This window comes from Sceloporus undulatus, chromosome 2 (assembly GCF_019175285.1).
Source record: "Sceloporus undulatus isolate JIND9_A2432 ecotype Alabama chromosome 2, SceUnd_v1.1, whole genome shotgun sequence".
Lineage (NCBI taxonomy): Eukaryota > Metazoa > Chordata > Lepidosauria > Squamata > Phrynosomatidae > Sceloporus > Sceloporus undulatus.
This window is the reverse complement of record NC_056523.1, coordinates 10,979,509-11,004,451: the sequence shown is the minus strand read 5'-3', so window position 1 is coordinate 11,004,451 and position 24,943 is coordinate 10,979,509. Positions and strand designations below refer to the sequence as shown.

Below are 24,943 nucleotides of genomic sequence, written 5' to 3'. Positions count from 1 at the left end.
ATATATATGAGAATATAATATATATTAATCATATTAATATAAAATAATATAGTATAGATTTTCATATATAATATATTAATATACTGTATATTCTGAAATGTATACAATAAGAATATAATTATTAATAAATAGATATTATTCTGAAATATGTATGTGTGTGTGTATATATATATATATATACACACACACATATATACTAGAATATAATATATATATTAATATATAATAAAATTTATTTTATATATATATTTTTCTGAAATGTGTGTGTATACATATATACACATATATAACAATATCAGATAGATAGATAGATAGATATATTAATATGTGATAATATTTATTTATTATATATTATATATCATATAAATATATATGATGTTCAGAAATACTGTATATATATTTCTGAAGAAAGCTTTATCCCTTTGTGGTCTCCCATCCATGTCCTAACCCAGGCTGACCCTGCTTAGCTTCCAAGATGAGAGGGAGCCTTAGGAGTGCCATCTAATCGAGCACAGAGAGAGAGTCAGCCGCTCAGTCCTCCAGGGGATAGGAGATGGCCGCTCTGCTTCCTAGAGAGGCAGAACACGTTAAGGCAATGGAGGAGTAGACCATAGAGATGGCGCCGCTCTAGGCGGGTGAGAGTGGCCAGAGAGAGCTGGAGAAAGAGGTAGAGGCTGAAGAAGGCTGGGATTTAGGGCAGGGAGGGAAGCAAAGCAATGTTCCCTATCTGGGGCTTGAACAGTGGGGCAGAGAGAGGCACCCCCAGAGGGCTCCCCCAATTCCTATGGAAGGGGTGCTCCAATATACCCCTGCAGAGTTATTTCTCCAATGTCAGCTATGAACCCCTTGAAATCAACCTCTCGCCAACCCACACTGCACAAATAATCCGGTTTGAGACCGCTTTAGCTACCCTGGTGCTCAATGCTAGGGAATCCTGGGGACTGTAGTGTTTGTGAGACATTGAGCCTTCTTCTCTGTTAGAGAGAGCTCTGGTGTTGCCACAATAAACTACAATTCCCAGGATCCCTTAGCATTGAGCCAGGGCAGTCAAAGTGGTCTCAAACTGGGTTATTTCTGCAGTGTGGTTTGGAGCAATGGTTGCAATGCAGACAGCTTTAAGGGACGGGGGGTGGGGGTTGTAATTAAAAATAGGGAAATATTTCCAAAGACAGTGTTGGAAATGATCCCAAAATATTGTGGGGGAGTTGGCATTGTTTTGTTTTTTAAATGTTTTAATGCAGGGGGGGAGAGAGATCCTGTTTGTTGCACAGAACTGTGAAGCCTGATGAAGAAGCCAGTGTGACTTCAATAGCTTGCAACATGTGTAATTGTGCATTATGGTTAGTCCAATAAAAGTATCATTGCTTGATGTTATAGGATTTGCTATATGGCCAACACAGCTATTTTAAATACAGGTTGAGTCTCCCTTATCTGGGATTCCAAAATCCCAAATATTCCAAAAACCAAAAATTTTTTCACCCCCCCTCAGGTGGCCATCCAGCCATATCCAGGGGTCATCATGTTGGCCATGCAGCAAAGTACAGTAACATCCCAAATCTACAAAGCAGGGATACCTTTATTGGGTCAAACGAAATGCACAAAATCCATGCTACAAGCTTTCGAAGCTCCACTGGCTTCTTCTTCAATCAAAGGTGTTAAAATGATGCTGGAAAGAGAGAAAAATATGATGACGTTAGCTTGCATTTTGAAGATGTCAAAGATATAGCCGTGTTAGTCTGTAGAATCAGTACGTAGAGAGATCTTGTATCACCTTTGAGACTAACTGAAAGAAAGAAATTGGCGGCATGAGCGTTCATAGACTTCATTCTACTTCCTCAGATGCATTGGGTATAGAAATGGAGTAGAAAAATCAGTTTGGCCTTGGAAACTAGTCTGTAGATGTGGAGGATAAAGGAGTGTAGGATGCCCCCATGAGGATGAGGTCAGATAGTGTTGAAATATGTATAGTGTGTCAGGACCATTGTTTTTGTTCAGACCATTACCGAAGAACTGTAGTTTATGGATGAATTCCAATTCTGCTTTCTCTTTCCAATCTATCTTTGTGGTTCTTTTGTTCAAGGACCACTGTTCTGAGGTCTGAGGTGTAATGCCCAGGGAGATTTAAAGGTTCTGCCACCAGTTTTTGTGTATTCTCTTTCTCAGTGTCTGATTTATGTCCATTTATCCTCTGGTCCGGGGACTGGCCTATTTGGCCGATGTAGAGTGCTGATGGGCATTGATGACACAATATGGCATAGATCACATTAGAGGATGAGCACAAGAAGGTCTCCCTAATATTATGGGTGATGCCATTAGGTCTTGTGATGACATTTCCTGGATAAATGTGCGGGCAGAGTTGGTATCTTGGTTTGTGGCAAGGCTTAGTACCTCTGTCGCCATCTGTGTCATGTGTCTGTGGGTGAGTACCTATTTGAGGTTTGGAAGATGTCTGTAGGAAAGTAAAAGTCTGCCACCAAGGTCTGCCACCTTGAAAGAGTAGCATTATTGTCCAGAATGGGTTGTAGTCCATTGATGATGCGCCTGAGCAATGGGAGCTGTATGGACCACTAGTGGGGTCCTGTTGTTTTTCCTCTTCAGTTTGTTCTGTAATAGATCAGTCTTGGGTACACGTCTTGCCTTGTTTATTTGTGTGTATGTGTGTTGTTGTTTTTTACTTCCTGTGTTGGGTATTGTAGCTTGAAGAATGCTTCCTTGAGTTTGGCATCCCTGTTATGTGGGTCTGAGCAGATACAGTCATTTGGAGGGACAAAAGGATAAGCCTGTCCCTGGCTTCCACTCCACCAAAAGCATCTGAGAAAGTAGACTGCAGTCTAGGAATACTTCTTTCATTTAGTCTCAAAGGTGCTACAAGATCTCTCTACATACTGATTCTATAGACTAACATGGGTATATCTTTGAATTCACGAACTTTGTAGTTAGACACAGGTCCCATCTCCAAGATACTCCAACACTCAAGCCATTATGCAGTCCTGGTTTTCACACTGTTATTCCATAGACACTGGAATAATACAGCTGTTTCTAGACTCCTTCCTGATGTCAACAGCTGTCAGAGCCCAGCCACCAGTTTAGCTCATGCCATTTTTCTCTTCCAGTGCAATGGCATTGCAGACACAATCTCAGTCCTTCCTTCTTTGCGATGGAGAAGAAAGAGCTGCCATTCAGCCTGCTCAGGTAAGGGAGGAATCATCTTGGAGGGCGGCAGCCATATGCAGGGACTGCTTCCCTTTGGGTTGAGAGAAGGGGAGGGAAGAAGGTCTGAATTGCTTTTGGGATTGCAATATGTCAAGTGACCCAAGAGATGGATCTGAGTGGAGTGTGTACATCCTAGGTTGACAGAAGGAAAGGAGTGGGTTTGAATTCATTTGGGGCTACAGGGCATTTGGGTGACCCAAATAAGGCATATCCAGCAATAGTGTTGGCCATATAGAAAAGTACAATATCATCCAAAATCCACAAAGCAGTGATAACTTTATTGAGTCAACCAAAATGCATGTTATACATGTTGCAAGCTTTCGAAGCTCCACTGGCTTCTTCATATACCCTTCACTCACTCTTCCAGACCATCTGAACTGAGGACTACAACATCTTGACCAAATGCAGGGCTATGATTTTCTTTCTTTTCTTTTCTTTCTCCTATATGATTTTTAACACCTTTGCCTGATGAAGAAGCCAGCGGATCTTCAAGAGCTTGCAACATGTGTGCATTTTGGTTGTCCCAATAAAGGTTATCACTGTTTTGTGAATTTTGGGTGATATTGTACCAAGTAAGAAAGCTGCAACATGTAAACTTCCCTGCCCCAATTGCTCCACAGGCTGTCAATCACTTTCCAAGCATAATTGAAAGCACCAGTTATGACCTTTAAAGCCCTATACAGCTTGGATCTAGGCTATCTGAAGAATAATACATCCCAAAGTGTGCCTGCTTGAGCTCTAGAATAGCCATAGGGGGCCATTCTCTCAGTCCCATTTCCTCCTCATGCTCATTTGATGAGAACAAGAGAGAGGTCATTCTTGGTGGCTGCTCCCAGACTTTGGATCTCCATCCCCACAGAGGCTGGGATGACTTTTTCCGTGTTCTCTTTCTTCCCCTATTTATTCCATCAGGCTTTTGGGAACTGACTTCAGTGGACTTTTAATGTTTTATTGCTTTTTTATATCCTGTCCTTTAATGATTATTAAGTGGTTTAATTTTATAGACTGTTTAATTGTTTAATTTCTTTTTAAAATAAATTTTATATGTATGTAAAATTCAGAGACTTGGCTGTGTTAGGAATATCAGTATGCAAAGCGATCTTGAACTACATTTGAGACAAACTGAGCACCATACATCTGAGAAAGTAGACCAAGTCTACGAAAGTTTATGCCAATGGTATCACTAGTGCTGGCATCACCTGATGCAGTAACTCATGCTGTCACCTCCCTCATTGACTGTCTTCTGTACCATGCAGAATCCTTAGCAATATTTTTGTATTAATGTTACAGTATTCATAAATTGTAATTCCCTTATATCACTGAATGTAATGGCAATAGCTGTGACATAAACAACTAGCAAAATTAAAATTGTATCTTTAAATTACAATGTAATATGCACAGCCTAAATGTATTTAATAGTTTTATGTGGTTAAAGTGAACATTTGGTAGGATGTGATGTTTTTTAAAGAACATTTGAAATGAATATTTAAAAATTCAAAAATATTAAATTTTATTTTTATATATTTTAATTTTTTAATTTAAAAAAAAAAACTGGGGCCTGTCCTTTCTCCTCCCACTGAACCTTGCTTCGCTCACATAATCTCTTCAGCATTTTAAAGGGATGCAGGTGAACACCACAGCTGCTTTCTTCCCAAAGGCAGATGTTTGGAGACCAGTGGTGTCACACACACCTTTAGGATGTCACTTGGTGCAGTCCATTCTCCATGCACCCTCCTAGTGATAACCCTGGATTATGCTACATCTTTCGCCCTGTTAGTCTCAAAGGTGCTACAAGATCCTTTTGCATGCTTTTGTATCTATGGCCCGAGACAGACGGGCAGAAAGGGGCATGGTGGCAGCAATACTAGGGTTAGGGACCGCACACCAACCACTCACTCCCTAACCCTAGTACGTACGGGCAGCAGCCTGATGGTGACCTACCATCCACATGGGAGCCGTCATCTTTACGTAAGCGACGTGCAGCATCTGCACGTCGCTGCGCGTTGCGAACATCACAAGTATGCCAATGGCGCACTTGTGACATCCTCACAGCACAGTAAAAAGAACCTGTTTTTTTTCTGGGTTCTTTTTATTTCAGAGAGAAGCCACATGGTTTGGCGGCTGCAAATTTCTTCTAGAGGGAAATAAGCTGCTGGCAGGCCGCCCTCTTGGGGCGGTCTGTCCCGGGCCAATAATACTGATGATTTCTCTATGTTTTTAATTTGTTCTGGTTTTAATACTCTGCAAGCTGCCAAAATTCCAGATATTGGGAAAAGGCAGAATACAGTTGGCCCTCCATATCCACGGATTCTTCATCCATGGACTCACCCATCCATAGCATGAAAATATTTTAAATAAATAAATACAAAAAGCAAACCTTGACTTTGCCATTTTATTCTAAGGGACACCATTTTACTATGCCATTGTATATACTGTAATGGGACTTGAGAATCCACGGGTTTTGGTATCCATGGAGCCAAACCTCAGCAAATCCCAAGAGCCCACTGTATTGCAAAGGGATCTTGTAGCACCTTTGAGACTAACTGAGCAAAAGAAATAGTAGCATAAGCTTTTGTAGACTTGGTCTACATCCTCAGATGTGTAAACAGTGTCGAAGTAGACTTTTAAATCTATAAAAGCTTAAGCTACAACTTCTTTTTTTCAGATAGTCTCAAAGATGCTACAAGATGCCTTTGCATACTGATTTCCAGATAACACAGCTCTGTCTCTGTATAACTTGAGAAAGAATAATCTTCCCCATGGTTTGCCATTTTCTCCATGAAACTGTCCAGGAATCACTTTTCATCTAAACCAGAAGAAAAAGTGTGAGTGTGTAGAGATTAAACTCAAAATATAGGACATAGCTGGGCAACTGTGGCCCTCTGGACATTGTTGGCCTACAGCTCTCAAGCCAACATAACCAATAGTGCAAAAGAATGGGAACTGCAGTTCAAGAACATTTGGAGAACCAAATTCACCCACCCCAACACAGAGGAATGTATACAAAGGAGATTATTTCAGAGTAAAGAATTTGATTTCTCCTTCCAGGGGCTAGTGACTTTTGAGGAGGTGGCCATATATTTCACCCAGAAAGAGTGGGATCTTCTGGATCCAGATCAAAGAGCTCTTTACAAGGAGGTCATGCTGGAGAACTACAGGAATGTGGCCTCTCTAGGTAAGGAGCCTTTTTCTCAGTTGATAGATGCCAAAGGAATGGAATGTAAAATGCTCTTTTGGAGTTAGGATTCTTCCAGATTAATCACTTTTCAGAGATGTGAGATAATGCCTTAGTATGCTCCTCCTACTCTATTTCATGTTTCCTGAACTCTTCTTACAGCATATAGTCATACTGTGTAATGTGGTGATGGCTTTCCTCTAAACAGCTGTAAAAGGTATGTGGGGCTAGCAGACAAGTTCCTGGAAAATTGGAGATGTAAAATTTCTGTTTTGTTTTGTTTTTTTAAAATTGAAACTTTATTATTAAATCAGAAGTTAGATACATATTAAACCAAAAAAAGGGGGGATCAAATTATTTCTTATGCCTACAGACATTAATGAACACATATCAACATACACACAATAAATATATAGACAGTAAACACAGCAAAAGACTTTCAGCTTTCTTCTGCTTCAGTTGCTAATTTTATCTTCCACATTTCCTCTTAAAATGCTAAGAAATTAGATAAAATCTACCTTAACTTTTCTAATCCACAAACTATGATCTTAGCTTTCAACTAACATACAGTTCTTACCTTTATCTATTTTAACATCAACTGTTACAACCTATTACCATTGTATCCCGCTCCCCTGTTGTACATATTCTATAAATAATTTCCATTCTTTCAGATTTATAGATTTGTCTAATCAGATGCATCAATTTCTCCATTCTCCACAAATTGCGGAACATTTGTGGAAATTTTGAAGTTGTAGGTAGAAAATAGGGACACGGTGGCTCAGCGGTTAAGAAGTTGATTCTGACAATTGCCAGGTCGGTAGTTTGAGACTCAAATGCCGCATGATGGAGTGAGCTCCCGTCACCAATCCCAGCTTCTGCCAACTTAGCAGTTTGAAAGTATGTAAAAATGCAAGTAGATAAATAGATACTACGTTGATGGGAAGGTAACAGCGTTCTGTTCAGTCATGCTGGCCACATAACCATGGGGTCATGTTTGACAATGCTGGCTCCCTCAGCTTAGTAACAGAGATGAACACCACCCCCTACAGTCAGATACAACTTGACACCATGTCAAAGGATAAACCTTTTCTGGGGGGGGGGGGGGTCCCAGAGGTTTTAAGGGGGGGGGGAGGGTGATATTTTCAGTCAGCCTGTTACTTTAGGAACATAAAATATCTTGACCAAGATCTTGTCTCATCGGATGTAACTATGGTGTTGGAGCTCCATTGTCATAGCTACATCTAATGATTCCATCTGTCTCCCCCCAAAGTACAGGTAGATTTTGGGAGTCACATTTATTTCTTAACTACCCTAAATGTGAATCCCCAGCAGTTACAAGATAATAAATCCAGTTTACAGTCTCATAACAACTTAAAGGAATGCCAATTGTTATGTCTGATTTGGTTTGCCATAAAATTATCATGTTTGGAATGTTAAGTACAAGTAAGTATACCTCAGTTAACAAAATAGTCATGTTCCTAAGCATTACTTCTTTAACAAAAATTTTTATACCAGAGGCAGAAATAACATGGAAAAAGTAGGTCTAAGTTCCTATATCAAAAAAGAAAAAGAAAGAAGCGTAATTCAACATTTTCCAATAAACCTTTTATCCAAAACTAAGAGTATAGGCTGAGTATCTTATCAAAAATGCTTGGGACCAGAAGTGTTTTGGATTTTAATTTTTTTAAAAAATGATTACCTGTATTTGCATATAGGTACATAATGAGATATCTTAAGAGGTGGGATCCAAGTCTGAACACAAAATTTCTTAATGTTTCATATACATCTTATACACATAGCTTGAAGGTAATTTTATACAAAAATTTTAATAATTTTATATGTGAGACAGTTTGTGTACACAGAACCATTACAAAGCAAAGAAGCCACAATCTCAGCCACCCATGAAAAAAAGCTTTTGGTTTTGGAGTACAGGTTGAGTCTCAGGTTGGGACCAGAAGGGTTTGGGATTTTGGATTTTAGACTATTTCCATATAAATAATGCAATATGGAGATGGGACCCAAGTCTAAATATTAAATCATTTGTATGCTTCCTATATACCTTATAAACAACCTAAAGCTAAATTTCTACATAATATTTTTTTAAAATTTGTGCATGAAATAAATTTTGTGTACACTGAACCATCAGAAAGCAAAGATGTCACTATTTAAGCCACCCTTGTGAACAATATTGGATTTTGGAGTATTTTGGATTTTGGAATTCTGGATAAGGGAATCTCAACCTGCATACATATGTGAAATGATAACCAGGTCAGTAATTTAGTTGCATACGTAAAGAAAGAAAAAAAAACACCTTGAACCGTATAGAGACCACTTGAAAACTTCTTCCAAAATGAATCTTGGGACTTTTTTCTTTTTTAAATCTTTCACCAGCCTCCACTTTTCTTATGATTTCCCTTTTGGTAACCAAACTGAGACCTATGCTTCTTTCACATGCTGGGGGTAGCTGGTGAGTCATGCTTCCTGTGTTCCCCCTTTTCTTTTTGCTTTGTTATTAATGTCTACTCTGTAAGGGATTCTGGAGCCAGCTACTGCTTACGTTGCCTGTGATAGGTAGGCACGCATGGCAAAAGTAGGATTGGCTAGAGCAGAATCAACTCATAACATCGCAGGTTGTTTGCATGAGGTGGATGCTTCACTGTCTCTAATGGCAGGGCTATCACTGGTGGATTTGTTCTTTCCCTGTTCTTGATTTTTGGGAGGAGGCCAAAGCAATGAGTGAGATAAGAATGCCGGTATATTTTGTAGTCACTATCCTGTCTCTCTTTTTTAAAGATATCCCCAAACCTGAGCTGGTGTCCTGGCTGGAAGAAGAAGATCCATTTGTCCACTTTTCCAAGGAAGGGGAAACATTGGCAAGAGGGAAAGAAGCAGAAAAGGGCAGGCCTTGGGATCAAAGAAGATCCCAAATCTTTATAGGGGACCAACGAAATGACAAGAAGAGGCAATCTTTTGCTGTTAAGTGCAATGGCATACATGAAGACCCTGTCCATCAAGATCACAAAAGAAAGCAAGGGAAAATTTCTCCAGAATGTGGGGAAATACTCCAAGGTCAACCCTCCTTGCGTAGACATTACAAAAATCACACAAGAGAAAAAACTTTTGATGGTATGGAATGCAACCAGAGCTTTACCCAGAATGAAGTCCTTGTTGCACCTCAATTAATTCACAAAAGTGAGAAAACATACAAATGCACAGAGTGTGGGATGAGTTTCAACTGGAGGCACTGTCTTGTTTCACATCAGAGAACCCACACAGGCGAAAAACCATATCAGTGCATGGAGTGTGGAAAGAGCTTCAGGCAGAGTGCACATCTTATTTTACATCAGAGGACCCACACAGGGGAAAAACCATATCAGTGCCCAAAGTGTGGAAAGACCTTCAGCAGCAGTGCAAATCTTAATAAACATCAAAAAACTCACATGGAAGAGAGGCCATATAAATGTGTGGAGTGTGGAAAAAGCTTCAGTGCAAGCTGGAACCTTACTGTACATCAAAGGAACCATACAGGAATAAAACCATATAAATGCACAGATTGTGGAAAGGGCTTCAGTCAAAGTCATCAACTTACTTCACATCAAAGAAGCCATGGAGGTCAAGAAATGTATGAATGCATAGAGTGTGGAATGAGTTTCAATTCAAGGCAATGCCTTATTTCACATCACACTGTTCATACTGGTGAAAAACCATATCAGTGCACAGAGTGTGGGAAATTTTTCAGGAGGAGTACACACCTTACTTTACATCAAAGAATCCATACTGGAGAAAAACCGTATAAGTGCACAGAATGTGGAAAGAACTTCAGTCAGCTTGCACACTTTAAGTCACACCAAAGAACCCACACAGGGGAGAAAACATATGAATGCATAGAATGTGGGATGAATTTCAGTTGGAGACACTGTCTTATTTCACATCTGCGAACCCATACAGGAGAAAAACCATATCAGTGCATGGAGTGTGGAAAGAGCTTTAGGCAGAGCACACACCTAACTTTACATCAGAGAACACATACAGGGGAAAAACCATATAGATGCATGACGTGTGGAAAGAACTTCAGCAGCAGTGCAAACCTTAACAAACACCAACGGACTCACATGAAAGAGAAACCGTACAAATGTGCGGAGTGTGGGAAAAGTTTCAGTGCAAGCTGGAACCTTACTATACATCAAAGAAACCACACAGGGATAAAACCATATAAATGCATGGATTGCGGCAAATGTTTTAGTCAAAATCAACAACTCATTTCTCATCAGGGTAGCCACAGAGAGGCAAGACAATATGAATGCATAGAGTGTGGAATGAGTTTTAGTTCAAGGCAATGCCTTATTTCACATCATGTAGTCCACACAGAGGAGAAACCATTTCAGTGCATAGAGTGTGGGAAAGGCTTTAGGAGGAGAACACACCTTACTTTACATCAGAGAATCCACACAGGAGAGAAACCCTATAAATGTATGGAATGCGAAAAGCACTTCAGTCAATATGCACACCTTGTATCGCATCAAAGAACCCACACAGGGGAGAAACCATATAAATGCATGGAGTGTGGAAAGAGCTTCAGCCAAAGTCACCACCTTACTTCGCATATGTGAACTCACTTAGGATAAACCTTTTGAATGAATGAGCTTAGAAAACATGTCAATCTCCACTGAAGATATTTCACATCTAGCAACCCACAGGGATTCCCGTTACTCAAAAAACAGATATCCTATTATAATCTTGTATTTTTGTGCTTTAGTTTTGTCATGTTTGTGCCATATATAACCCATGACTTACAACAAAATTTAAAATAGACATCATGGTGATATCTTTTATTAGGTCAGTCAAAGCAAAATGGTGTTTAAGGTGGTCTTTGCAAGACAAGGAGCGAGGGCAAAGATAGTAAAAGCCAAGTGATAAAATGTTTGTCTCCATTAGCAGCAGCAAAATAACTTTCTAGTTCTAGGCCATCTCTGTCTTCTGTGAGACTGAAAACCGCTTTGTTGGCACATGCAATAGGTCTCTCAAGAAACATTTCCACTGTCACATCTGGAAATACGGTGTTGTATCAGATAAAACTTGCCAGTGAAAGGCAAATTCCTATTTCTTTTAATCTTTCTTGGAAAGAAAAACCTGAGGGAGGGTAGGAGTCCATCTCCAAGACTTTCAAAATCAATGTAACTGTCTGAAATATATGCTTTGTTATTTGTGTTACTTTTGGGGATGTATGATGCTAGCAAGCCTATTAAAGGCCTGAAATATGGCAAACGTTCCACCTCAAACCAAATAACTTGAGAAGAAAATGTTCTAACAAGTAAAGAATCTGAATTAGCAAAAGGTAGAAACCATTATCACTGTTGAGACTGGTTTGGGGTTGGCAAGGTATGCTGTGTTTTGCATGAGGGGTTTGTATGTATGTAACAAAGATCAGAACAACAAAGCGTTGGCCTAAACCAAAAAACAAAACAGTTTGGTCTAGGAAAAAGTGTTCACTGAGTAACACATAAGAAAGTTTTAATATCTAAAATATTAAAATGATGCAGTAACAGCAATTTCCTGGCATCCAGATAAGCATTGTGTAGTCAAAGCAATACACTGTGGCAGAATGCATAAATGACAAGGAGTGTGTACACTTCCTAGATGCATACAAAGTTATAAACACATCCATCCAAAGTGCATGGAAAATAAGAAGTATATGAAATATTTTGGAGATGGGACCCAAGTCTAAACCAAACACTTCTTTATGTTTTATATACTGTACACCTTATACACATAGCCTGAAGGTAATTTTATACACAATATTTTCCTAATTCTGTGCATGAAACAAAGTTTGCATACACTGAACCATCAGAAAGCAAAGGTGTCACTATCTCAGCCACCCATGTGGACAATTGATTTTGGATTTCCAGTGTCATTCATTGCATTTTGATTTGGGCCCATTAAGGTATCCCTTGTCTTGTGGATTCTGGATGTTGCTGTACTTTACTACATGGCCAACATAGGTATATCCCAGATATAACTGCATATGCCTTGTTGTCCCCCTCCCCTTTCCCTGACTCTTTTGAGAAAGCATCTTAATCTGCCACCCCACCTCAAAAAATAATGCCTGGCTTCCCTTATTCTCCTCCTGCCTTCTTCACAGGTATTGGCCTCATCTTCCACCAGTTCTGGAAGCCCTTCCAGGTGCAAACTCTATGGTCCTCCACCCAAGTTCTGAACACTTTCTGCCTCTCTAGCAATTAGGACCCTTGGAGGACTGAGTGGCCCAATCTCCTTATGCCTTTCCAGGCACTTGATGATGATGATTAATGTTTATTTATATAGCTCCATAAATGTGCATGGCACTTTACAGACATCATCAAAACAGCATATAATCTGCCAAAGTCATAAAATATAAATTACAAAATTAAGCAAGTTATGCAAATAAAATATAAACTGTAAAAACAACTAATACATATAGTCAAATATAAAATTGTAAAACAATAAGATGCTTTTGTGGCACTTACAAGAGGACCCCCTTAAGCCCTGGATGATGGGGGTTTTTTTTGTTCTTGTTGGGTGCCGCAAAGTCGCTTCTGATTTATGGCAAACCTATCATGGGGTTTTCTTGGCAGGTTTCTGCAAGGAGGAGGTTTGCCATTGACCTCCCCTGAGGCTGAGAGAGTGTGAGTTGCATTTGTTGTTGGTGGTGCCTGCCTTCAAGTCGTTTCCAATTTATGGCAACCCTAAGGCAAACTTATCATGGGTTTGATTCTATGATCCCTTGGCAAGTTTCTACAGAGGGGCTTTGTCATTGCCTTCCTCTGAGGCTGAGAGAGTGTGACTTCCTTTTGTTGGTGTTGTGTGTACCATGCCTTCAAGTCTTTTCCAACTTATGCCGACCTTAAGGTGAACTTATAATGGGGTTCCTTGGCAAGTTTCTACAAAGAGGCTTTAACGTTACCTTCCTCTGCAGCTGAGAGAGTGTGACTTGCTGAAGGTCACCCAGTGGGTTGCAATGGCCGAGCTGGGATTCAAATCCTGGTCTCCAGAATCATAGTCCAACACTCGAACCACTACACCATGCTGGTTATCAGAGTGAAAACTGGAAAGGACGCTTATACCTTTAATAATAGAGAAATTTAGCAGGTGTTGCTTGTTACCCAATTGCATGAAAAGGTAAAGAAAAAGAGTATGAATATAAAGTGTGTGTGTCTGTGTAAAGTTACATAACAAATGCATGAAAACACTAAAATAATTATTCAGATGATCACTTCATAGTCCACACTATGCATACTGCTATGGGAGATGGCCCATAAGATATAAATCATTTGTTGAAAGGGGGGGATGGCCCAAGGTCTCATTCAATTCTTTATTTAAACAGAAGACAGACACATTTCGCCTAGCAGGCTTCATTATCGGCTAATGTGAAACTTGTATTGTTCAATATTTCCTCCAAATGAAAGGCTGGGGTTTTGATTTTAAAAAACCTTACACAATCATAATATTCAAAATAAATTGGGCCCTTGTTATCTGCTGGGATTTGGTTCCAGGACCTCTCATGGATACCAAAATCCATGGATGCTCAAGTTCTATTAAATACAATGGATAGTAAAATGGTGTCCCATATATATATATATAACAGCAAAATCAAGGTTAGCTATTTGGAATGTCTACTTTTTAAAAAATATTTTCAAGCCATGGATGCTTGAATGCTTGGATAAGGAGGGCCGACTGTATAGGTATTTATCAGCTTCAATCTAATACTTACCTACACCGGAGGATTGATTTATACAAAATCCCAATACTACTTCTCCTTCATTTGCCACAGCTTAATGCCAACACACTGAGGCTCCATTTATATAAGAATTCCAATCTAACCTCCATGCTTCTCATTTGTCATTAATTATGGTATCTTGAGTCAATCCGGTGTTGACTTACAGTTGAGGAGCCTGCAAAGATAACAGATCCTAATAGTGCCGCTCTATTCTGCTTTGGTCAGACCTTTTCTAGAATCCTGTGTCCAGCTCTGGAAGCCACAATTCAAGAAGAATATTGGCAAGTTGTTATTCAATAAAGTCAGTGTTTATTTGTTACAACAGAAGTCTCTGCCTGTGTGAATTCTAAACCATATAGGCACATAAAAAGACAATGTATACTGAATTAATAAGAGGAAGACACTTAGGACCCTAGCCCTTATACATTTAGAGAGAGTGTAGTATAAAGGATGGATACTGTGTAGGGGGTCACATTGACAAGAGCCCTTCTAATAAGTAAGAGGTAAAAGGTAACCTCAGGTATAAAGAAGAAGTCTCTCATGACAATATGGCCATATCCTAACAGTGTCTCCCTTCCCAGGCCCTGAGATCCTCAGGAGGAGCACTTCTCAGTCCTACCACCTTCATAGGCACAACTAGTGGGAACGCAAGAGGGGAATACCTTCTCAGCAGCTGCCCCATAGCTCTGAAAATCCCTTTGCCATGGCAGAGGGAATGGCCTCTTCCTTGCTGTCCTTCCATCAGCAAGCAAGGATTTTTCTTATTGTAACAAACTTTTAGAAAGGGGCTTTTGAAGATGCTGAACTGCTTCTGTTGGACCTTTTTGGTGAATGATTTAAATTGTTTTAATACCATTAACAGTTTAATTCTGTTTTAACCTTGACTTCAGTGTGTGTGTGTGCTATGCTGTACTTGTTTTATGATTGCCAGTGTGGCATAATGATTTGAGAGACTCTGGGGACCAGAGTTTGATTCCCAGCTTGGCCATGAAACCCACAGAGAGGCCTTGGGCAAGTCACACTCCCTCAGCTTAGAGGACGGCAATAGCAAAGCTCCTCTGAACAAATCTTGCCAAGAAAACCCCAAGATAGGGTTGCCATAAGACAGGTACGACTTGAAGGCAATCAACAGAAAGTACTCAAATCGACGCAACCTTATGTTACAACTTGTTCACACACAAAGGGTTTTTGAAGCATCTTTGAGACTAAATGAAAGAAAGAAGCTGGTAGACTTGACATTGAGCTTGTTTCCTCAGATGCATCTAGTCTCTAGGAAGTTCAACATATTTTTCTTTACTTCTGCAAGGCTACCTTGACCTGGTTGTTTCATTTTGCCTAGGCATATTGTTACGTTTTGAATAAAAGCTTTTGCTGGAAAATGTTGAAATGCTTTGTGTGTAGTGTAGAAATCTATCCTTGTTCTTTCCACCTCTGGTACCATTTTTTGTGTGAAAGAAGAAATCTTTAAAAACACATCTGCTTTGTTGACTGTATACCTATACACGTGAACCTTTTGAATGGCAGCAAGGAAACCTTATAGCACCCTTCCACACTACACACTTATAGCACTATAGCTGCCATGGCAACATCTTATGGAGTCCCAAGGTTTGTAGCCTGGGGAGGCACTAGAGCCAGTATGTTGGTTGTGGTGTCAATGTTGGACTGAAAACCCCATTAAAGGTTTGCCTTCGGGTTGCCATAAGTCAGAAATGACTTGAGGGCACATGCCAAGAAAGACTGCAGATCACAAGATTCACAGAATGGAATTATGGCAGTTAAACTGGAATCATAGTGCTATAATTATCTTGTGTCCCCAGTAACAATTTATTTCAAAGTACTCTGACTGATCCTGATTCTGATCCTAACAGGCTTCTCACTATTTGGAATAGTTCTGCTGTGTATCATGCTGAAGAGAACAGAGGTATTATAGTTCTCCCCACCGCTCCACCCCATTGCACTGTCAACACAGTTCTTAAAGGGCGGGGGGGGGGATAAAAGTTAGATTCCAAAAGAAAAAAAATACTGATTTCTTTGATTTAAATCTAATTTTTCTTCATATGAAAAAAACATTATCACACTGAATATCTCATTGGCCCCCGAGACTGAGGCTGCATCTACACAGCACAATTAATGCAATTTGGTACTACATAGAATCATAGAGTTGCAAAAGACCGCAAGGGCCATCCAGTCCAACCCCATTCTGTCCTGCAGGAACTCTGTCAAAGTATCCCCAACAAATGGCCATCCAGCCTCTGCTTAAAGACCTCCAAGGAAGGAGACTCCACTACACTCCGAGGAAGGAGTGTGTTCCACTGTCAAACAGCCCTTACTGTCAGGAAGTTGCTCCTAATGTTGAGGTGGAATCTCTTTTCCTGGAGCTTGCATCCATTGCTCTGGGTGCCAGTCTCTGTCTGAAACAGCAGAAAACAAGCTAGCTCCCTCCTCATGGCACAATTTTATGGAAATCTGAGATTTGTAGTTTGTGAGATGTTTACCCTTCTCTGTCAGAGCTCTGGTGCCATGAGAAAAACTACAAATCCCAGAATTCCACAGGACGGTGCCATAGTTAAAGCAGTAGCAAACTGCATTAATCCTGCAGTGTGGCAGCAGCCTAAGTCAGCTGCTGCCACATCTGAAGGTAACTAGAACTTTCCAGAAAACTGAGAGGTGCTTCTAAACCAGTTTCTTTCTCCCTTCCCATCCCTTGAGGAACTCCTAAAAATGGGACCTGAGTAACCTAGGCAATAATAATAATAATAATAATTCCCACCTCTCCCTGCGGATCGAATTATGAGATCTTGGCAAATATCTGCGAAAAGAGCCTCCTACAAGCTGCCTACCCTCCATCAGAGCCATGGGAGGGATCCAAAAGTGCCTAGATGGCTCCAGAATACTCCTCCGTCTCTGGGTTTCTCATTTTGTGTATTTCTGGTTGGACGAGTTAGATGAATTGGGACACATGCGCTCTTAGTGTGCCTCTGTAAAATGAACAGTGTGTGTTTTCTTATAAATCTGTGTGTGATTCTTGGGGGGAGAGAATGGATCAATTAAGGAAAAGAAGGGGAAAGGAAAAGACTGACTTTTCACTAGGGGGTGCGAGGAGTGCAGACTACACCAGGTAAGACCCTGTTTTTAATTTTTCAATTTTCTTTCCTTTTAATTGTGCTAGTTGTTTATGTCACGGTTATTGCCATTATATTCACTGACATATGGGAATTACAGTTGATGAGTAACATTAGTACAAAAAACATTACTAAAGCTTTTGTGTGGTGTGGTATAGGAGGTCAATGGGGGGGGGGGTGACACCATGAATTACCACACCCGTGACGCCAACTCTAGAGATGCCACTGGTTCTACTCACTGTAGGCTATAGGCCCACCTGTGGGCAGTATGCAGATCTGGAGTTCCAAGGTTCATTCACACTTGTCATCCCTCCACATATGCAGATTTGACTCTTGCAGATTTTATTATTCATGGATTGTATTAGTATGTTCTCTCTAGGAATATCTAAGTCCTCCAGTGCAACTCTATGGTCAACTTTAACCAAAGGTTACACTGAAGGACCTGGAGATTCCTAGAGAGAACAATCCACTAGGTATTTGTAGCTCCTCCAGCACAATTTTATGGACAAATCTGGCAGAAGTTGACCACAGAGTTGCACTGGAAGACCTAAGGTATTCTCTCAGATAAAAACAGTGGCCCGTTCCGCACAGGCGGGAAGTACATGCGCGGTACGTACTAGGGTTAGAAAGGGGCGTCCTTTCTAGACGCCCCTAACCCTAGTACACAACGAGTGCGTACAAAATGATGGCGCCCATTCTACACGGGCGCTGCCATTTTGACGTAGCGAACGCTTAGTGTCCGCACATCGCACCACGGAAATGACACGAGTGCGCCATTGGCACCTTGTGGCGTCATTTCTGCAGCGTAAAAAGAAGCCCACTTTTGGGGCTTCTTTTCGGCCGGTTGGGAACCTCGCTGTGTGGAGGCTGAGGTTCCCCGCGGTTGGAACGGGAGGCGCCAGCAGACTGCCCTCTTTGGGCAGTCTGTAAAGCACCAGTGTTTTTGTTATTTGTGGTTTTTCCACATTCACAGGGGTCCTGTGCCCCTAACCCCAGTGAATGTGGAGGGACCACTGTACATAATGATACAGGGTGACCAAATGTCATGACTGCAAAGGAAGACAAGGCACATGCAACATGTGGGACATTCAAGAAAAATGTAGAGCATTTCAAACTAAAAGCTAAAAACACTAAGATAAATAAATATAAATTCATATTTCTTGGTCATACTCAAAATGGCAGACATTCTGGAATTCCTCCTGGACAGGCTGAAGTATAGAACATGTCCAGGAAATGTAAGATGTCTGGTCACCCTGTAATTATAGCACTATGATTCCACATTCTATGGTGTCCTGAGAGTTGTAGTTTGGTGAGACAATAGGGCTCTTGGGATGAGAATTAGAAGTACCCCTCTGGAAACTGCAAATCCCAGAATTCCATAGGTAGAACCATAGGAGTTACAGTGGAATTGTACAACTACAACTATAAATGTATACAGTAGTATGAAAAAGCCCCTAAATCCCAGTGTGCCAGTTCTAACCAATACACTACACAGCACACTTTTTTGTCAACATTCACCCAAAGAACCCTGGTGGTGCAGTGGTTAAATGCTGGTACAGTACTGCAGACATAATATTGTAAGTTCGATCCTAGAGGACAGCTCCAAGGTCCACTCAGCCTGAAGGTCGCTAAAATGAGTACCCAGCCTGTTGGGGGCAATTGGCTTGCACATTGTAAACCGCTTAGGGAGTGATAGTTCACTGATAAGCGGTATAGAAATGTACTTGCTATTGCTATATTGCTATGAAGAGTTGGCTTCTCCGCAAAGGAACAAATGGAGGTTAACATATTCATATTCTTAACATATTCAGAGGCCTCTCAGGATGCTTTATTACTGACTCAGGAATGGCCAATCTTCAATAAAGAAAATGTAAATGGGAGTCTCAAGATGCATTACGTCTCAGCAGATGCTTCAGCTCTCTCATGTTTAGTTGGATTTATACTACAGGATTTTTCTTCCACCACAGATGTTAAAATAATTCAGCAAAGCTAGGATGTTTGGGTTCTCAGCCATTGCTGGTGCTGTGAAGAACACTGTTTTCTTGGCACTGAAGCGTTAATGTAAATTAAGGGTGTAGTGGTTTGAATGCTGAGAGACCAGGGTTCAAATCCCCACTCAGACATGGAAACCCACTAAGTGAACTTGGGCAAGTCCCGCTCTCTCAGCCTCAAAGGAAGGCAGTAGCAAACCCCATCTGAACAAATTTTGCAACAAAAAAGAAAGCCCTAATGGGTTTGCCTTATGGTTGCCATAATTCAGAGACAACCTAAAATTACACAACAACAAAGACACATAATACTATTTCATTTTTATCAGTCCACTCTGTTGATGTTTATTTTCCATAGATACACATTTTTTATGGAAACTTAGGCCTAAAACCTTCTAGTTTCATACATTAACTACAGGATGCACAAGAGCTTTCTACTACATTGGCACACTAATTTTAAGAATACACACTTTAAAATGTAATCATTAAGAATTGAAGATAAATGGTTGGAGCATTGGAGCTTTGGAGACCAGGGCTCAATTCCCAGCTCAGCAATTAAACCCACTGGGTGACTTTGGGCAAGTCACAAACTCTCAGCTTCAGGGGAAGGCAACAGCAAACCTCCTCTGAACAAATTTTACCAAGGAAACCCCATGATAGGGACACCTTATGGTTGCTATTAAGTCAGAAACAACTTCAAGGCACACAACGACAGAGCCTACTCCCAGCATGGTTACATATTATTTTGTCTAGTGAATGCTGCCACAACACCGAAAACACTTACTGGTTGCTTGGCTCTAGTACAACTTTGTGGTTTCCCTTCCTGTTAGTGAACTGACAATATTCTGTTCTTCATTGGCAAGGTTGGAGTGGAGAACATACAAACTTTCAGATTTTGTTGCTCTTCCATCAGCCGCAGGTAGCACAGCTGATGGTGAAGGATCATGGGAACTGTAGTTCCAGAACAGATGAGAGACCCCCATCTCAGGGTTATTGTAACACACCACTACTCAATCCCACTACAGTACTCCTTTCTTCAACCCTTGGATCAACCTCAATTCTAATTTTTCATTTGCTAAACATACTATGTCCAAATTTGCAAATTATTCTTATCTGAAAGTGAGATAAAGGTCAGAAAACTGAACCCACATCCCCACAATGATAGAATTCAAAGATATAGCTGTGTTAGTCTGTAGAATCAGTATGTAGAGATCTTGTAGCACCTTTGAGACTAACTAAAGAAAAAAATTGGCAGCATGAGCTTTTGTAGACAGAAGTCTACTTCCTCAGATGCATTGGTGTCTACGAAAACTCATGCTGCCAACTTCTTTAGTTAGTCTCAAAGGTGCTACAAGATCAGATCCCCACAAGATTGAGATGTTGTTCCCACACCCAAGAAATGGATAAATTACTGCTGACTATGTGGCACTTCCCCTGTGTGGCCTCATTCCTGACAGGAAAGTTTCAGCACCCAAGTTTCACAGTCTAGACTCCAAAGCAGCAAAGCCATACCCAGTTAGCAGACAGATATGGACAGGAGTATCAAGGAACAGAGTAAAAATATAGGCCCAGGGTCAGAAAAATGGAATTATCTGGCATGCCAAGCAAGTGGGAGCCAAAGACAAAGTAAAACAAAAGTCCAGGTCCTGGCCCAGGCAAATCAAAACAAGTGAGAAGTCTGATCAGCAAAGGATTGGTAGATAAAGTCCACCTAAAGATGTTGCTTCCACTGCTTTTCTAGTGTCTTATAAAGCTTCATCCAAAGGCCAGCTGCAGTATCTCCAAATGAGAACATCCCTGAAGACCAGTGTTATATAAATATTTGATGCACTTTAAGGTTTTAAATCTTGAATTACGTCTTGGGTGATCTGCAGCAACAAAAGATATTTAAAGGAGGTTGTTGGTAAAGAAAAGGTTAAGAACCACTGCTCCAGTGTATAAGATGAATGCAGTTATACTGATATTCTTGAGGTGAAAATGGGTGTGCAGACAGAATACTGCGATAAGAGAGCCATTAATTTGACCCAACACTGCTCTTCATAGCTTCGCATGCTGTTCTGGTTTAGAAACCACACCATATTAACACTGGGCACTGACAGTTACTGAGGGTCAGTACTTACTTTAGCAACTGGGTCCGTGTCTGATGTAACCTCTTCCAGTGAGGGCATCAGACCAAAAGGACAGGTACAGAGCTTCAGAGGATTCGTGAATTTGTTTTTGTCTCAGGAGCTTCAAGTGGCCTTGATGGTTTGTAGGGCTTTTAGACAGCTTCAGTTATCAACAGTGGATCTGCTGTGGATTGCCACACCATGTATTATTCAATGGCAGTGTATGCATGGACATGCTGATACGTTTGTCTGCAGTCACCACCACTGAATAATATGGGGCATAAACATCCACTTTTTCCCCCCATCTGTGGATGTAGGATCAAACTGCTGCAGATGGGAATGGTCCACTATATACAGATTCACCCTTAGAACTCAGATGTTGAGTAAAGATCCTTGGAGGGGGGAAAATCAGATAATTATAGAGTTGGAACAGACCACAAAGTTCATCCAGTCCAACCCCCTGCCATGCAGGAACTCACAATCAAAGCATCCTCAACAGATGGCCATCCAGCCTCTGTTTAAAGACCTCCAAAGAAAGAGGCCCCATCACTCTCCAAGGAAGTGTCTTCCAGTGTCAAACAGCTCTTACTGTCAAGCAACTCTCTACACCATTATTTAGCTTCTCCTAAATATGGGCTTTTTGATGAGGAATATAGTTCTTCAAATCACACTGAAGTTCATTCAATCAATGCATGAGTTATCTGATGTCTATGGAGGTTCTTATTCATCCTGAATATCCTTCCACATTTCATATACCGATATGGTTCCTCATCTATGTTTAGTTTTTTTGATCTATAGAAAGGTGTTTACTTTCACTGCTCTTTCAGTATTTCATGCACTTAGAGGGTTTCTTTCTTGTGCGGGTTCTTTGAGGTGTGTGTATTCTTTGATGTTTAGAAAGACTTCCACTATCAATAAAGCTCTTACCACACTTCATACAGTGATATGGTTTCTCTCCAGTGTGGGTTCTTTGATGGATAGTAAGACTTCCACTATAACGAAAGCTCTTTCCACACTCTGTGCATTTATATGGTTTCTCTCCTGTATGGATTCTTTCATGGGCAGTAAGAGCTCCCTTATTCCTGAAGCTCTTTCCACAGTATGTGCATTTAAATGGTTTCTCGCCTGTGTGGGTTCTTAGATGAGATGAAAGGTGTTGGTTTTGTCTGAAACTCTTTCCACATTCTACACATTTATATGGTTTATCTCCTGTGTGGATTCTTTGATGCAAAGAAAGATGTTGACTTATACTGAAACTCTTCCCACAGTCTATGCATTTATATGTTTTCTCTCCTGTATGTGTTCTCCGATGTTTAGTAAGACTTCCACTATCCCTAAAACTCTTACCACATTCTGTGCATTTAAAGGATTTCTCTCCTGTATGGATTCTTTTATGTATGGAAAGGTTAGTCGTGTATCTGAAGCTCTTTCCACACTCAGTGCACTTATACGGTCTCTCTCCTGTATGGCTTCGTAGGTGTGAGGATAGTTGTTGCCTCAGCGGGAATCTCTTTCCACATTCTTTACATATATATGGCTTCTCTCCTGTGTGGGTTTTTTGATGTATAGTATGCTTTCCTCTTTCACTGAAGCTCCTTCCACACTCCATGCATTTATATGGTTTCTCTCCTGTGTGGGTTCTTTCATGGATAGTAAGACTTTCCCTGTAACTGAAGCTCTTTCCACACTCCATGCACTGATACGGTTTTTCCCCTGTGTGGACTCTTTGATGGACAGTAAGATTTGTACGATATCTAAAGCTCTTTCCACAGTTCATGCATTTATATGGTTTCTCTTCTGTGTGGGTTCTTTGATGCCTACTAAGATTTCCACTATCACCGAAGCTTTTTCCACACTCCATGCATTTATATGGTTTTTGTCCTGTGTGGATTCTTTGATGTACTGTAAGAGATGAACTTTCACTGAAACTTTTTCCACACTCCATGCATTTATATGGTTTCTCTCCTGTATGGATTCTTTGATGTAGAACAAGTTTTGAATTTTCACTAAAGTTCTTTCCACACTCTTTGCAGTTATATGGTTTTTCTCCAGTATGTGTTCTTAGGTGTTTGTGAAGATGCTGACTCCCAGTGAATCTCTTTCCACATACCTTACATATATATGGTTTCTCTCCTGTGTGTGTTCTTTGATGTAAAACGCGTTGTTGACTACCACTGAAGCACTTTCCGCATTCCATACATTTATATGGTTTCTCTCCTGTATGGGTTCTCTGATGCTTAGTCAGAGATCCCTGGTCACTGAAGCTCTTTCCACAAGTCATGCATTTATATGGTTTCTCTCCTGTGTGGATTCTTTTATGGATAGTAAGATTTTCATTTTGACTGAAGCTCTTTCCACACTCCATGCATTTATATGGTTTCTCCCCTGTATGGATTCTTTGATGTGAAATAAGATGGGAACTTTGACTAAAGCTCTTTCCACACTCCATGCATTTATATGGTTTTTCCCCTGTGTGGATTCTTTGATGTACATTACATTTTTCATTTGTAGTGAAGCTCTTTCCACACTCCATGCATTTATATGGCTTCTCTCCTGTATGGGTTCTTAGATGTGTGGTAAGGTGCGGCCGTTGACAGAAGCTCTTCCCACACTCCATGCATTTATATGGTTTATCTCCTGTGTTGTTTGTTTGAGGTGAGGAAGGCTTTTGACTTTGACTGAAACTCTTTCCACACTCCATATGTTTATATGGTTTCTGCCTCTGAGAGCAGTAAGATGAGTAAGAATTTTTGTTACTCAAGCTCTTTGTACACTGCATGCATTGACAGGGTGTATTTTCTCTTTGTGCTCTCTGATTTGAGGGGAAATTTTGACATCAGCTGAAACTTCCAAACTTCATGCATTTACATGATTTCTTCCCTGTTCAGGTTCTATAATGTCTCTTTAGTGTTTATTAATGGTTTAATATTTTCCCACACAATGGGCTTTCCCCCCTTTTCTTTCTTTTGTTATCCTGTGGTATCAGGGGTTCATGTAGATGAATGGTTTACCACGTTTCATTTTGGTCCTCTTTGTTTCCCAAGGATCTTGACTCCTTGCTTATTTCCCATGACTCCACAGATGGCTCTGCTTATTTCTTATTGTCCTTTCCATCTCCTGTTTGGGGAAAGAAACAGAAAGTGAAATATATAGCCATGAGCACTTAAAAAATACAGTAAGTTTAATTTGGATTAGTTTAACACAGTTTCACTTATCCACAACAAACTGTAGATTCCTCTTGGTGCGCAACACTGCTTGCACTCTCTCATGTTTGCCTGATATCTCACTGAGTAGTATTCTACCTGTCAGTTGCATTTGCATGCTGCCCTGTTTAACCTGTGGCTCAGTGTACCACAGAATCACATTGGAGAAGCTGGAAATGCCTAGAAAGAACAGTTTTCTAGCCCATTTCTGGGTCCTCCAGATGATTCTATAGTATGCTTCCGCTGGAAACCCAAGACGGAATTTCTTTCAGGTAAAAAAAAAAATAGCATTTGCCATCATCCACAATTTTCATTATGGTCCCAGAATATATCCCTTGCATTAAATGTGTTCTCCGTGTAAAGTTCTCTAGTCACAAATAA

The 24,943-nt window shown here is 40.5% G+C and overlaps 2 protein-coding genes across 3 annotated transcripts in view; one reads left to right on the top strand and one right to left on the bottom strand.

The window, feature by feature from the left end:
- Positions 1-12,158, top strand: part of LOC121921883 (zinc finger protein 420-like) — a 28,138-nt gene extending 15,980 nt beyond the window's left edge. The window contains exons 1-4 of one of the 2 annotated variants that reach the window (XM_042450575.1): positions 587-667; positions 3,114-3,192; positions 6,262-6,388; positions 9,182-12,157. In XM_042450575.1, coding sequence (XP_042306509.1) covers positions 3,118-3,192; positions 6,262-6,388; positions 9,182-10,998 — 2,019 coding nt within the window. In that variant the 5' untranslated portion in view covers positions 587-667; positions 3,114-3,117 and the 3' untranslated portion in view covers positions 10,999-12,157. Of the gene's footprint in view, positions 1-586; positions 668-3,113; positions 3,193-6,261; positions 6,389-9,181 lie in introns of those variants that run through there. The other variant, XM_042450577.1, reaches the window with a different exon arrangement.
- An 8,350-nt stretch (positions 12,159-20,508) lies between these two features.
- The window catches only part of LOC121923678 (zinc finger protein 721-like), a 31,228-nt gene continuing 26,793 nt past the window's right edge, over positions 20,509-24,943 (bottom strand). The window contains exon 10 of the mRNA XM_042454352.1: positions 20,509-24,195. Within this exon, the coding sequence (XP_042310286.1) occupies positions 22,183-24,195 (2,013 nt within the window). The 3' untranslated portion in view covers positions 20,509-22,182. The remainder of the gene's footprint in view (positions 24,196-24,943) is intronic.